Source organism: Sesamum indicum, linkage group LG4 (genome assembly GCF_000512975.1).
Source record: "Sesamum indicum cultivar Zhongzhi No. 13 linkage group LG4, S_indicum_v1.0, whole genome shotgun sequence".
NCBI lineage: Eukaryota > Viridiplantae > Streptophyta > Magnoliopsida > Lamiales > Pedaliaceae > Sesamum > Sesamum indicum.
Window position 1 is genome coordinate 2,784,886 of NC_026148.1, and position 13,315 is coordinate 2,798,200.

The window sequence follows — 13,315 nt, forward strand, 5'->3', positions numbered from 1 at the left end:
TCCAAGAACAGATAAAATAGTTAGGTCATTACAAAGACTGTGCCAAAAATAATTATCAATTTCGAACTTGGCCGTTCCAAAAGCAGTGACAAAAATAAATATAATATAATTCAAAATCGTCACAAAGAGTATTACAAAAAGCAATCTGAATATCGAGCACAACCATACCTAAATGTGTTACAAAGGCTGTTACAATAACAATTAAATCATATTCTACCTAATCGTTACAAAAGTAGTTCCAAATTAATTTTTTTTCAAGTGACTAGATTTGTAATGGCTTACAAAGGTGGGTATAAAGACCGTTACAAATTGTAACAACTTTATATCAAGTTGTTACAAATAGTTTGTACGCCCTATTTAACTGCAATAGGACTATCTATTACAAAAACCATTATAAATTAAAAAAGTCATTTCAAATTAATAAATCTGAAGCAAATAATTAATTGGATATCATTTCAACTCATTGGTATGAATAATTGAGTTAGTAAATTCAAAGTCAGGTCCATATATAATTACTAAGTTAAAACTATTAGATTACTCGTAAAAAATAAAAAAAGCAGAAATTATATACTATATTATTGTCATTGTGTCATAAATTCGTAGTTAGGCTTGAACTAATTACATGCAAAATTAAATCTTCATCACCTCTTTCATTCAATTATACGTTGAAAAACTAAGGATAAAAATAAAACATTTTTAGCAAAAAAATCAACTTTATTACTTAATTAGCCGATATCAAATACTGAAATTAATTCTCCCATTCTAATTTATTTTTTATTAATTGTACCAAATAGGAAGAAATATTTGAATTTTTCTTCTTCGAAATCTTTATCAAGATAATTTAAATAAAAAATATTATATTTCTCTTATAAAAATTAAATTCCACTCGAACCCTCCTTTCACTTTTCCTTTCCTATCGTAGAACTAAATGAAATTTTGACTCGTCAAGCCCTTTCATGTTACAATATGAATAATAGATCATACAAGACTTCCATCTTTATGTTAGACATGATGTCATAAAATAAAGATAAAATTATTAGTATCAATATGTATGATTCAACGATCTGCACTTCAAACCATTGATGCGGGCAGAACTAATTAACTATCCATCCACTTCCTCGAGCTTCTACCATACAATTTTCAATGTAGTTTTGATCGTGTACGATATTTGTATATTTATTTTTGATAGCATCCAAAGAATTTGTGTTCATGTATGTAGAAATACATTACTCACATGAACAAGTAATTATTTGTAACTTATAAAATGAACAATTACATATATATTAATTAGTTGCAAACTTGCAACGTATGTTTACTTTTATTTATAGTAATGCCTAATTTAAAGGTTCATATTACATGGTACGAAGAAGTTGTGCTTTGAGTTTATTACATACATAAGACAGGATTGCATAAATTTTGTATGAGGCAATATTATGATGTTTGTTGTTCCTTCTTCAACTAGCATCACGGAAGATAAGGTTCTGGTTCAAAGATGTATACAGTTCTTCCATTTAGAGGTTGAATTGGCCTTGCGTTTCCTGTATTCTCCTGAAAATAAGTAAATCAGCTTTGTCAGTGAGACGATGTAATATTGCCAGTAGAAACATTCAATTACACGCTTACATCATGAATAACATCTTTTAGCGTATCTATTTGCTCGATCGAGACTGTTTTCACCTGCAAAACAAAATAAGAATGTAAGAGAGGATTTAGAAATGGAAACTGCTATAATTTCGAAAAAAACAATCGATAACCGTAACTAACTACGGGGGGAAATAAATAAAGCAAATGTATTTTCATGGAGAGACGTTGTTCTTTGTTTTAGTTTCCTCTTAAATCCGAAATATATCTTAAGGGATTAGTACCATTTGAGGATTTTGGTAGAAGTACTCCAGAACAACTATAATTAACTGACCGTCTTAAATATTGTCCAAGTAACATTTTCAGAGCACGGAGGAGTTGTCAGAGAACCATTATATCTGTAATATTCTCTGCTTGAAATGTTGATACTTGATGGATCAACACTCCCCAAAGGATATCCTTCTCGAGTAGCCAATGGCAAATATTGTAAAAACTGCAAGCCATGACGAAAATGTTAGACTATATATCATTCATAAAGCCAAGTGCAAAAACATTGGGGGTATAGTGGTAAATCAAAATTGCTCACTTGTCCAAGGAAAGGATCAGCCTGTCCTAACTTGTACAAAATACCAACAACAGCAATATCTCCTCCCGAGTTGGCATGAACAATATGCAACTCCATATCAAATCTACCAAAAGAGTTTCAGTGAGCATTGATCAACAAGCAGTCGTATATAATAAAGTGTTAGTGGACCAATAGAAAAAAAAACCTAATTTTAAAATATTATGTGAGGATTATATGCATTTTTTCGGAGCAAAATGGTGAACTCCGGGAACAAAAAAATTAAAATTACAAAAATTAAAAAGATGTGGGATCAAATATAAATATGCATTTGTATAACATTTGAAAGTTTATAGACGAAGTATGCAATACTAATATATGAATTATTAAGAAACATATGGTACTTATAGATATACCTTATACATTTTACTTTGAAATCATCTACCAATTTCTATATAGTCTACACAAATTTTATGGAACAAAACTGGTATAAAATGACTATTATGTTCTATAATTAATAAAATACATAATATCCTTTGAGTTTTAAATAATTACGCTTCTTGAGTGATTGGTTCATTATCGTCTAGTGCACCAAAAGTAATATAATTTCATCCCATATAACTAAATTTATGCAGCAGTTAATGCTTATTTTTGCTCGAATCAAAATTAAATCAATCATAAAATAAGTGTCACTTTTTTTAAACTATATACCAATTATATGATAAGTATATTACACTTGCCATATGACTCAAATTTGACCTAATCGATTTCGAACTAGAATTTTTCATTAATGGAATACGTAAACCAAATATGTTCCATAATATTTAGCAACCAATATATATACCTAACTCCGTTCACAGTATGTTCTGCAGGAATATGCCAATGGCTTTGCTGCAATTTAAACTCATCACCATTTATTATGATACCTCCCGCATTTCCTGTCCATTTGACCTAGGAGGGAAAAAAGGAAAAATAAAACATCCTCAGTCGAAATTTCACATAATTAAAACTTATAAAAATATTAACAAGGTTTGGTCGGAAATATTACAATGAGAATTTAGCGTAAACATTCATTTTGAAATTCTTAGTTTGAATAGCCAAACGTTATAATTAATTTATTTTAAAACGAAATGAAAAGTAAAATGGTCTATAACAATAAGGTAGATCGATCATCGATTTAATTACCTCAATTTTATGCTCTGTGTTTCTGAGTAGAGCTTCGGCTGGCTGATAATTTTTATTCAGATCACCAAGTGAACGGTTAAGCTTCACTTCAAGGATATTAACTGGTGACTGACTTTTTCCAGTTCCACAAAGTGTCCAATTTGGGTTAAGAGTGCCCCAATTCTCAGGTCCGGTCTTAGCCCCCACAATGTAGGAGAAGGAAGTTTCGTCATCTGTGAACAAAAAGAAACAATACAATGTAAATTCGAATGTAATCTTTCACTACTCCATTGCATTATGTTTTCTTTTTTATGGTTATAATACTTCAGAAACTTTAGCATTTTTCAATATACGTCGTGATAATAAATGTTATTAGACTATTTTTAGATTAATAATTTTTTCGATTTATTTTTCATAACACTTTGCGAAGTCAAATTATTTACTTTTTAAACGGAGGCAAAACTCAGCTTGCAAATATTCTAAAAAACAAACTATTAATTACAATATTAATGGCTATGGCTAAAAATCACAGTAAGTAACTATTATCAACCATGATTAAATAAAATTAATGCAAAAAATCTCATTTTTCACCATAAAAAAATTATTTGTTATAATTAAGAGCCATAATAAAAACATTTATCATGGCTTTTTAGCTGTGATAATGTTTTAGCCACCTTGATAAAAACTACGACCAACAACCTTTTTACGGCTGTGGCTAATAACTATATGCTACGTCTATTTACTATTAACCATGCCTAATAAATGTTATATTTCTTATAATGAATTCATATAGCAACAAAAGTCATTACCTGTTTCAAGATCATTGGCATTCACAGTGATGAAAGGCAATGTTAAGAAAAAACAACTGAACCAAACGAGAGTCGAGCTATTGTTCTTGACGCCCATAATCCCAATCCTTGTTCTTGAGGTGAAGACGATACCGTGCTAGCTATTAATAAATTGGATATATGCAAATAGCTCTTTTATTCATATCTTGTCTATATGTTTATATATATAAACATATATTTGTGTATAAATAAAACATACACCTAACATACTGAAAAGACATTAATAAAGATTTATCAAATTTAAAATTTAAAAAATATGAAAAGATTAAAATATCTTATGTTTTTGTTAGAAAATACATCATATTTTTTCTTTATTAAGCATTGATATTTACCATTTAACAATGCATAAATTTTGAAAATTAAATACTGAAACTTTGAAAAATCATATAGGTGGAATTTGAAAATTAAGGCAAATAATCTTTAATATTCTCCATAGATATGAAGCAACCAATTACCATAATTTTAAATAATAAAAAATAAAAATTATAAAATAGCAGTTGGTCAAAATTGAAATTTAAAGGATACTGGAATATGATTATAATTAGTAGGAGATTAAATTAAAAAAAGGTAAGAAATATTAGATTTTTTATATTTCAAAAATCAAAATGCTAATTTAATACAACTATATAAACAATATAAAAATATAAAAAAATTAAATATGTTAATTATTGTCATAGAATATGTACAGATTAATTTAACTATAATTTAAATTATATTTAAAAATTTTAATTATGTGAAAGTAATTTTGTTGAAGGATTTCAAATTATTAATTATTTTATTTATTCATGCATTTGTTACATAATTAAATAGTTTTATATGTATCATCTCAATTGCAAGAAAATAAAAAGAAATAAATAGTACTGAAGGATAACCTAAGTTGTGGATTAAAACAACAACCCAAACCACACAGGATGAAGGATTATGGGTTTAGGCTCATAGTGATCCAACCCAACCTTACTGAGAGGGCTCAGCTGACCCACCTCCCTTAAGAAGCCCAAGTAGCCTAAATGGGGCGAAGCCCAAGAGAGAGGAAAACGACCCACGAGCCCCCCGTTGACCCTAATTCAAATTCAAAGCCCATTCTATGACCCAAGTGCCCAAGTCCTCGACGGGTGGAGGGCCTAAGACCAGTGATCCCCGACGAAAGGGTGTTATAAAGATGAACGCCAAAGGTCCAATAAGAGGATATTCATAGAGTGCTAGAAAATCCCAGGTTCGAGAAGCGCATGGATTAACAGTGAAGGAGGTGTTGGATGTAAAGATTTTGGAAGACAACCCCCTTATCTGGTTCGGACAAGCAGAATGATCTAGGCCGAAGGCTTCTCACGATGATGCCTTGGTTATCACCGCCTTGTTGGTTAATTACGAAGTTGGGAATATCTTCATGGACTCGTATAATTTGGTGGATATACTGTTTGGGGAAGCAAATGATAAAATGCAATGGGGGAACATCCCCCTAGAGGCTGTGGACACGTCATTATTTGGATTCACAGGAGAGGTGTTACATCTTAGGGGCATGATCTCACTCCCATTAACCTTGGGAGTTATACCTTTTCGGACTTGTTTGCTATAATTGTTAGTTGCGGACATACTTTCGGCTTACAACGCCGTCTTGGGGCGTCCCACTTTTAATGCTTTTTAAGCCATCCCCTTATCATATGAAGATTAAGTTTTCTGTGACAGGTGGAGTGGGCAAAATACAAGCGGATCTTTTGCAATCTCATAAATGTTGTGGGGAAGCTATCAAGAAGGGAAGAAAACGGAGTTTAGAGGAGATGTTGGAAAAAGAACATCAAAGAAGCGAGGAAAAGACCTAGTACTTGGTGAAGAACTTGAAGTAAAGAGGGGTGCCCCTATCAATGTACAACCCGCGGAAGAATTGCTCACCATCAAATTTATACCTGGAATCCCAAAACGATCACCCGAATTGGATCGAAGATGGAGGACAAAATTCGGGAGGATGTGCTTCGGTGCCTCCAACGAAATATAAACATATTCATCGGGATACCCCAATACTTGGAAGGGATAGATGCAAGTGTCATCACTCATCATCTTAATATAGATCTTAATGTTAAGCCTGTCAAATAGAAGAAACGACATTTCGTATCTAAAAAGATAAAATCATCCAAGCCAAAGTAAATAGATTGTTAGCATCTAGGCACACAAGGGAAATACATTTCCCCGAATGGTACGTGGAGGGAAATGGAGGATGCGCGTGGACTTCAGAAATCTTAATAAAGCATATCCAAAGATTTTTATCCCTTGCCCTGGATTGATCAATTGATAGACTCCACGTTAGGATGCGAGTTATTGAGTATGATGGATGCATTGCAAGGATATCACCAAGTTATGTTAGCACTTGAAGATCACAAAAAGGTATGTTTTATCACTTCCGACGGAATTTTTTGTTACGTGGTCATGTCTTTTGGTCTAAAACATGGGGGGGCTACGTAACAAAGACTAATTGATAAAATATTTCGTTCTCAAATAGGAAGAAATGTTGAAATTTATGTGGATGATATGCTAGTAAGAAGGAGGTTAGTGAGCATTTCAAAGACTTGGAGGAAACCTTCGCAGTTCTTAGGAAGTACTGACTAAAGTTCAACCCTGAAAGTGTGCATTTGGGGTAAGTGGTGGGCGTTTCTTGGGGTTCATGGTGCCCCAGCATGGTACCAAAGCCAGTCCTCTAAAGATAAGACCATTCTTGATATGGAGGCTCCCACCAACGTCAATGAGGTATAATGGTTGACTGAGAGAATAACGGCCTCACTCGATTTATTTCTAAGTCTGCTCAGAAAAGTCTATCCTTTTTCAATACGTTAAGAAAAGCTAAAAATTTCGAATGGGATAGCACTTGTCAGCAAGCCTTCAAAGAGCTCAAGAAGTACCTAGAATGGATCGCTCTATTGGTCAAACCCTTGCTGGGCGACACCCTGTATCTTTTTCAGTCAGCCACCCCTTAAGCAATTAGTTTTGTCCTGATTCTAGAAGAAGGAGGTAGACAAATACCCTTTTAATACGTTAGCAATGTACTTAACGGGGCCAAAGGGCAATATCCTTTAAAGAAAGACATTTTTCTTGCAACTAAGTCTTGTTGTCCTTCATGTACTTTGTATAACTGGATCATATTCATTTACAACGCAAATACTTCTTAGTTCAAGGCTGAAGAGTGCTTGTGCATATTCTTTAGCCCTTCTACTCTACTTCCTGCTAAGTAACCATCTCCGATAAAGTATATCTTGATAAGCCTTCCTAGCTGGTCTGCTATCGTGACTTTCAAATCTTCAGTAAGGATGGTGGCTTTGGTATCTTTTGGGGTATTATCCCATCCGATCTTCACAGATCTCTCCAAGCTCAACTCCACAAGTTTTATGAAGTTTTTCTTGTCGAGTTCTAATGCAATTGTTGTTATCTTGATGGTTGCAACCTATTCATCTATCAATTTCTCGGTATTTCAGAAATCGATAGTATTCAAGTTAAGTATAACGTCATATGGATGTAAGGGCTGGAGTATGGTTCTCGCCCAAGGTGTATTTTCAGGCACTCTTTTAAGATTTCTTCCTAGATTTTCTTTTAGCCTAGTTCCCACGAACGTTGGGTTGGGGTTGGTGTGGAAATCTGCACTTTCCTTCATTGGATGACCCTGTGGTATATCATTAGAGCATGTACTTCCCTCCGGCGATGGTAATGCTGAAGTAATTTCATTGGTTTAGATATTGACTAAATTCACAATCCCGAGTTGGGAAAAGGACTTTGTCAATTCTTATAGATCTGCTCTCGTCACCTTCATTATTTTATAGATCTGATAGATGAGATGATCAGATCTTCTTTAGACTTCGGCTTTGGAATCTCTATGGTCTTCCCCTTCTCAAGGTTCTTCCTATGATTTTTCTTTAGATCTGCAATTTCTAAATTTCAAATTTATAAGATACTTGTGTAGATCGGGAAGGATCTTAAGGATCTCATCCACCTTTTGGCTCAAGGTTTCTATTTTCATAGGTATATGAATTAACATATGCCCATAGTCTTGAACTGTCTTTTATATCTCCATCAGAACTTGGAAGATCTTAATGTATTTGACTCGAGTTATTTCCAATCAGTTTCTTTAATCATAATTTTTAAAATTGTAATTATGCAGGAATTTACCCGTTCCGCTTCTCTTGGCAGGGATTCTACTATGGACTTCAGTGGAGTGTAAACGCTTCACCGCGTTTCCTGGTAGTATCTGTCGAACTTCAAAATTCTTCAGTCATTCTTGTTCTTCTTATGGCATGAGAAGTTTTGGCTCAATTCTCTTGGGACCGCTGTAATATTTGTCAAGAATTTCCATGAGAAATTCCCTTCTTTGTATTTCAGAATCAAGAAATATTCCCTGATTTCATCGTAACTCAAACTTTAGTTCAGTTCCATTTTCTCTCGAAGAGTCTCATCCATTAGTGGATAAATAATATCAAAATGTAATATATACAAATATTTCTTCAACAAACCTAGGCTTTGATACCATTTTAGGCGAGCATGTGTAAAAATTATGCTTTAAGATGCAAAACAATTGAAAATAGACTAAAAGACTCATTTTAAAACTGGAAAAGGGTAAAATTGTCCATGATTCTACTAGATTCACGCGGAGTACTAAAATCGCCAGCTGCTTGTAACTTACAAAACTAAAATTCCTAATTTTAAAGTTACAGGACCAATAATGCCACCTCCCTTGAATTACAGGACTAATTTTGCAATTTCTCTATCCACAGACATACATAAAGATCTCTATTGTGCTCAATAGTAAAAGGTAATAGTGTAATTGATTGTTTCTCATCATTTAATAAAAAGTAATAAAATAAAAAGAAAACTACATAACATAGAATGCATAGATTTTCTTAAAGTTTGTCATAATCATAAATACTATGTTCTTGTTTAAAAAATTACAAATGCTTTTTTGTGACGGCCCATTATAGGAAATATTTATTAGGTGACCATTAATATGAGAAAGATATTTATAATTTTTTAAATAATAAAAGTATTTATAATTATGATAAATTTTAAAAACATCATCTAATATTACTATTATATGTATGCATTCACCTTCAAAAATCGAGTATAGTTCACGAAAATTTGCAACCAGCTCCTAATTATATCTTTCCTATAAATTGAAGGTTTGTAGTTCCTGCATGGGGGCATTTTCTTTTTATTTATACATGGTATGTAAAATCTAATAATTTTATACTAATATTTGAAATTTGAATGTATTATTTAGTCAACATGTAACTTATTGATTTTATTAGACAAATTTAAATAGATAGCTATGAGATTGGACCAAATATTGTAATTATTACAAGTTTTAAAATATCAATCTTACTACACTAAACCAAATTTTCATTCACATATTGAGTTGACTTGTGAATACTATACAAAATAATGCATAATTATTAATTAGTATAGGCAAGTATTGAAATTTGAACCATCACTTTTAAGAGCTAGTACTAATTCTCTCGACCTAATTCGATTGGACGTTGAAAGAAAAAATTAAAAGAGTAGTTTTATGAAATTTAATTTATCTAAGTATCATTACATTTTATTGCATATAAAGCCCATGTTATAAGAGAATAATAAACTTTTTATTACGTTTTGAGTTAAGTGAAAATAATTAATCATTATATTACAGCCCATAAATATTTACACGTATTAATCGCATAATATTCTCATCGTCTTCTAAGTAAATATATATATATATATATATATAAACGAGTTGCCAACTTACAATGCATGTTTACTTTTATTTATAGTAATACCTAATCTAAAGGTTCATACTACATCGTACGAAGAACAAGTTATGCCTTTGCCTTTATTATATATAGGACAGACAAGATCACATAAGTTTTTTATGAAGCAATATTATGATGTTTCTTTAATCTTCTTCCTTCTTCAACTAGTATCACGAAAGATAAGGTTTTGGTTCAAAGATGTATACAGTTCTTCCATTTAGAGGTTGAATTGGCCTTGCGTTTCCTGTGTTTTCCTGAAAACAAGTAAACCAGCTTTGTAAGTGAGACGATGTAATATTGCCAGTAGAAAGAATCAATTACATGCTTACATCATCAATAGCATCTTTTAGTGCATGTACTTGCTCGATCGAGACTGTCTTCACCTGCAAAACAAAATAAGAAACGAAGAAAATTTAGAAATAGTTATTGTTATTTTTTTCAAAAAAACTAATTGATAACCATAATTAAACACAGAGAAAAAAAATAAAGTAAATGTATTTTCATGGAGAAACGTTGTCTTTATTTTTAATTTCCTCTTAAATCCGATATATATCTCAACGGATTAGTACTATTTGATGATTTTGGTAGAAGTACTACAAAATAACTAGAACTAACTGACCCTCTTAAATATCGTCCAAGTAACGTTTTCTGAGCATGGAGGAGTCGTTAGAGAACCATTATATCTGTAATATTCTCTGCCTGGAATCTTGACACTTGATGGATCAACAATCCCCAGAGGAAATCCTTCTTCACTAGCCGACGGCAAATACGGTAAAAACTGCAAGTCATATGACAAAATTATTACACTATCATTCGTAAAGCGAAGTGCAAAAAACATGCATTGAGGGAGGGTGGTAAATCAAAATTGCTCACTTGTGCAAGAAAAGGATCAGCAGGTCCTAACTTATACAGGATACCAACAACAGCAATATCTCCTCCGGAGTTGACATGAACAATATGCAACTCCATATTGAATCTACCAAAAGAATTTTAGTGAGCGTTGATCAACAAGAAGTCATGTTCTTTTGTTTCTATAAATGGAGTTATTTAGAGAAGTGAAAAACTCATTTTTTACATGAAATTACGAATTAGGGCATATATATATATATATATATATATACCGTGGTACGATAGAGTATAGTAAAGTATTAGTTATATATATGGAGACAAATTAAGACTCTTTTTGGATAAAATTTCTTTATCAAATGCTATAAAATTGTTATACATAATTAAAAAAAAATCATATATAATGGTTCAGTTTATTACTTTGATATATGTTGCTTCACATAGAAGTTCCACAAATTAATATACGATTAAATATATTTTTGGTCCTTGAAATTGCGGAATACGAAAAAAATATAGGACCAAAATGTTATCCTAAACAGTTATCTATAAGATGTAAAAACATATGGTACTCTTATAGGTATATGTTTTACTTTGAAATCATCTACCAATTTCTATATACTCTACACAAATTTTACGGAACGAAACTGGTATAAGATGACTATTATGTTCTATAATTAATAAAAGAGTTTAATGCAATTTATCCCTATAATATTATAAATTAGTAAATTATCCTCCTATTTAAAAAATAGCAATTTACCCTCTGTGTTTTTTAGAATGAAGCAATTTACCTCCTTGTCTAATTGTTGTATTTTAAAAAACATAAGAGGATAAATTGTTAATTTTTTTTTCATAAGGGAATAAGTTACTCATTTGCAATATCACAAAGGGTTCTTTGCATTTTTTTTATTAATAAAATACATATATCCTTTGAGTTTTATTATGCTTCATGTGTGATTGGTTCATTATTGTCTAGTGCACCAATAGTATATAATATAATTTCATCCCACATAACTAAATTTATGCCGCACTTAATACTTATGAAACCATCCCCCCCCCCTCAACTATAATCGAGCTTAATGCAATACGTAAAACAAATACACTCCATAAATATTTAGAAACGACTGTATTACCTAATTCCATTCACAGTATGTTCGGCAGGAGTATGCCAATGGACTTCCTGCAATTTAAACTCATCACCATTTATTATGACTCCTCCGGCATCTCCTGTCCATTTGACCTAGGGGAAAAAGAAGATTAAAATGAAATGAAAAGTAAAAGGGTCTATAACAATAAGGCAGATTAATTACCTCAATTTCATACCCTGCGTTTCTGATTAGAGCTTCAGCTGGCCGATAATTTATATTCAGATCACCAAGTGTACGGTTAAGCTTTACTTTATAGTCAAGGATATTAATTGGTGACTGACTTTTTCCAGTTCCACAAAGTGTCCAATTCGGGTTAAGATTGCCCCAGTTCTGAGGTCCGTCCGTAGCGCCCACAACATATGAGAATGAAGTTTCATCTTCTGTGAACAAAAAGAAGCAATACATTGTAAACTCGAACTTATAAATCTTTTACTTATACTCTATTGCATTATTATTATGATTTTATTTCATTATAATACTTGAGAAACTTTAGCATTTTTCAACATTCATTATGATACTAAATGTTTTCAATGATATTATTTTTTAAAATTAATAAGTTATGTGATTTATTTCTCGTAACACTTTGCAAAATAATTATTTTGCCGTGTGACGGATCATTTACTTTTTCAATGAAGGCAGAACCTCAACTTGCAAATATTCTAAAAAAAAGTTCATATAACAAAAAAAATATCGACACATAACTTTTGGTTTGCAGATACTCTCCTACTCAACAAAAACCAAAAAAGAAAGCAAAACAAATTCACAATAAGTTGAAAACGAGCGAGGAGTTTCGTTATGCTAAGAAACATCGACAAGTATAATACCTGTTTCAAGATCATTAGCATTCACAGTGATGAAAAGCAATGTTAAAACAAAATAACCAAACAAAACCAGAGTCGAGCTATTGTTCTTGTCGCCCATAATCCCTATCCTTGTTCTTGAACTGAAGACTGTCCCGTGCTAGCTATTAATATAAGTTGGATATATGCAAATAGCCAACTCGTTAAGGAGGGAGAAAAATTTATGTCTTGAATGATCAACTTAATGCTAACATGCATGTACATATATATAGCTCAAGAAGACATTGTGAGAATGTTTTACTTATTTACCCTTTTAATATTGCTTCATATACTAACAATAAGCATTAAAAGCAGTAGACGTAGCCGAGAATGCATATGAACGATCATTGATTTATATTGCCAGCGAACAGAGGCGAAAACATTGTCACAAATTGATTTTACCTGTTTCTTATGACACACATAGTTTGCTTTAATTTTAATATCGGATTACTATAGGTGTTAATTTCACTTTTTTTTTTATTTTTCGGTGATTGTGCATTAATTGTACTTACCCTTTCCATTAGTTTCTCTTGAAATTATCTCTGTTCTGATTGTTGCGGTTTCTAATTTT

The 13,315-nt window shown here is 31.8% G+C and overlaps 2 protein-coding genes across 2 annotated transcripts; both read right to left on the minus strand.

Moving 5' to 3' along the window:
* LOC105160044 (alpha carbonic anhydrase 7-like) lies at positions 1,465-4,213 on the minus strand. The gene is made up of 7 exons (XM_011077309.1): positions 4,117-4,213; positions 3,329-3,540; positions 2,988-3,094; positions 2,168-2,270; positions 1,916-2,074; positions 1,624-1,677; positions 1,465-1,548 (listed from the first exon to the last, which is right to left on the minus strand). The coding sequence occupies exons 1-7, from the start codon at positions 4,211-4,213 to the stop codon at positions 1,465-1,467; spliced, it is 816 nt and encodes a 271-aa protein (XP_011075611.1).
* On the minus strand, positions 9,907-12,920 carry LOC105159852 (alpha carbonic anhydrase 7). The gene is made up of 7 exons (XM_011077056.2): positions 12,730-12,920; positions 12,068-12,285; positions 11,891-11,997; positions 10,788-10,890; positions 10,534-10,692; positions 10,244-10,297; positions 9,907-10,168 (listed from the first exon to the last, which is right to left on the minus strand). Exons 1-7 carry the CDS (start codon positions 12,824-12,826, stop codon positions 10,085-10,087), a joined length of 822 nt encoding a protein of 273 aa, XP_011075358.1. The 5' UTR covers positions 12,827-12,920; the 3' UTR covers positions 9,907-10,084.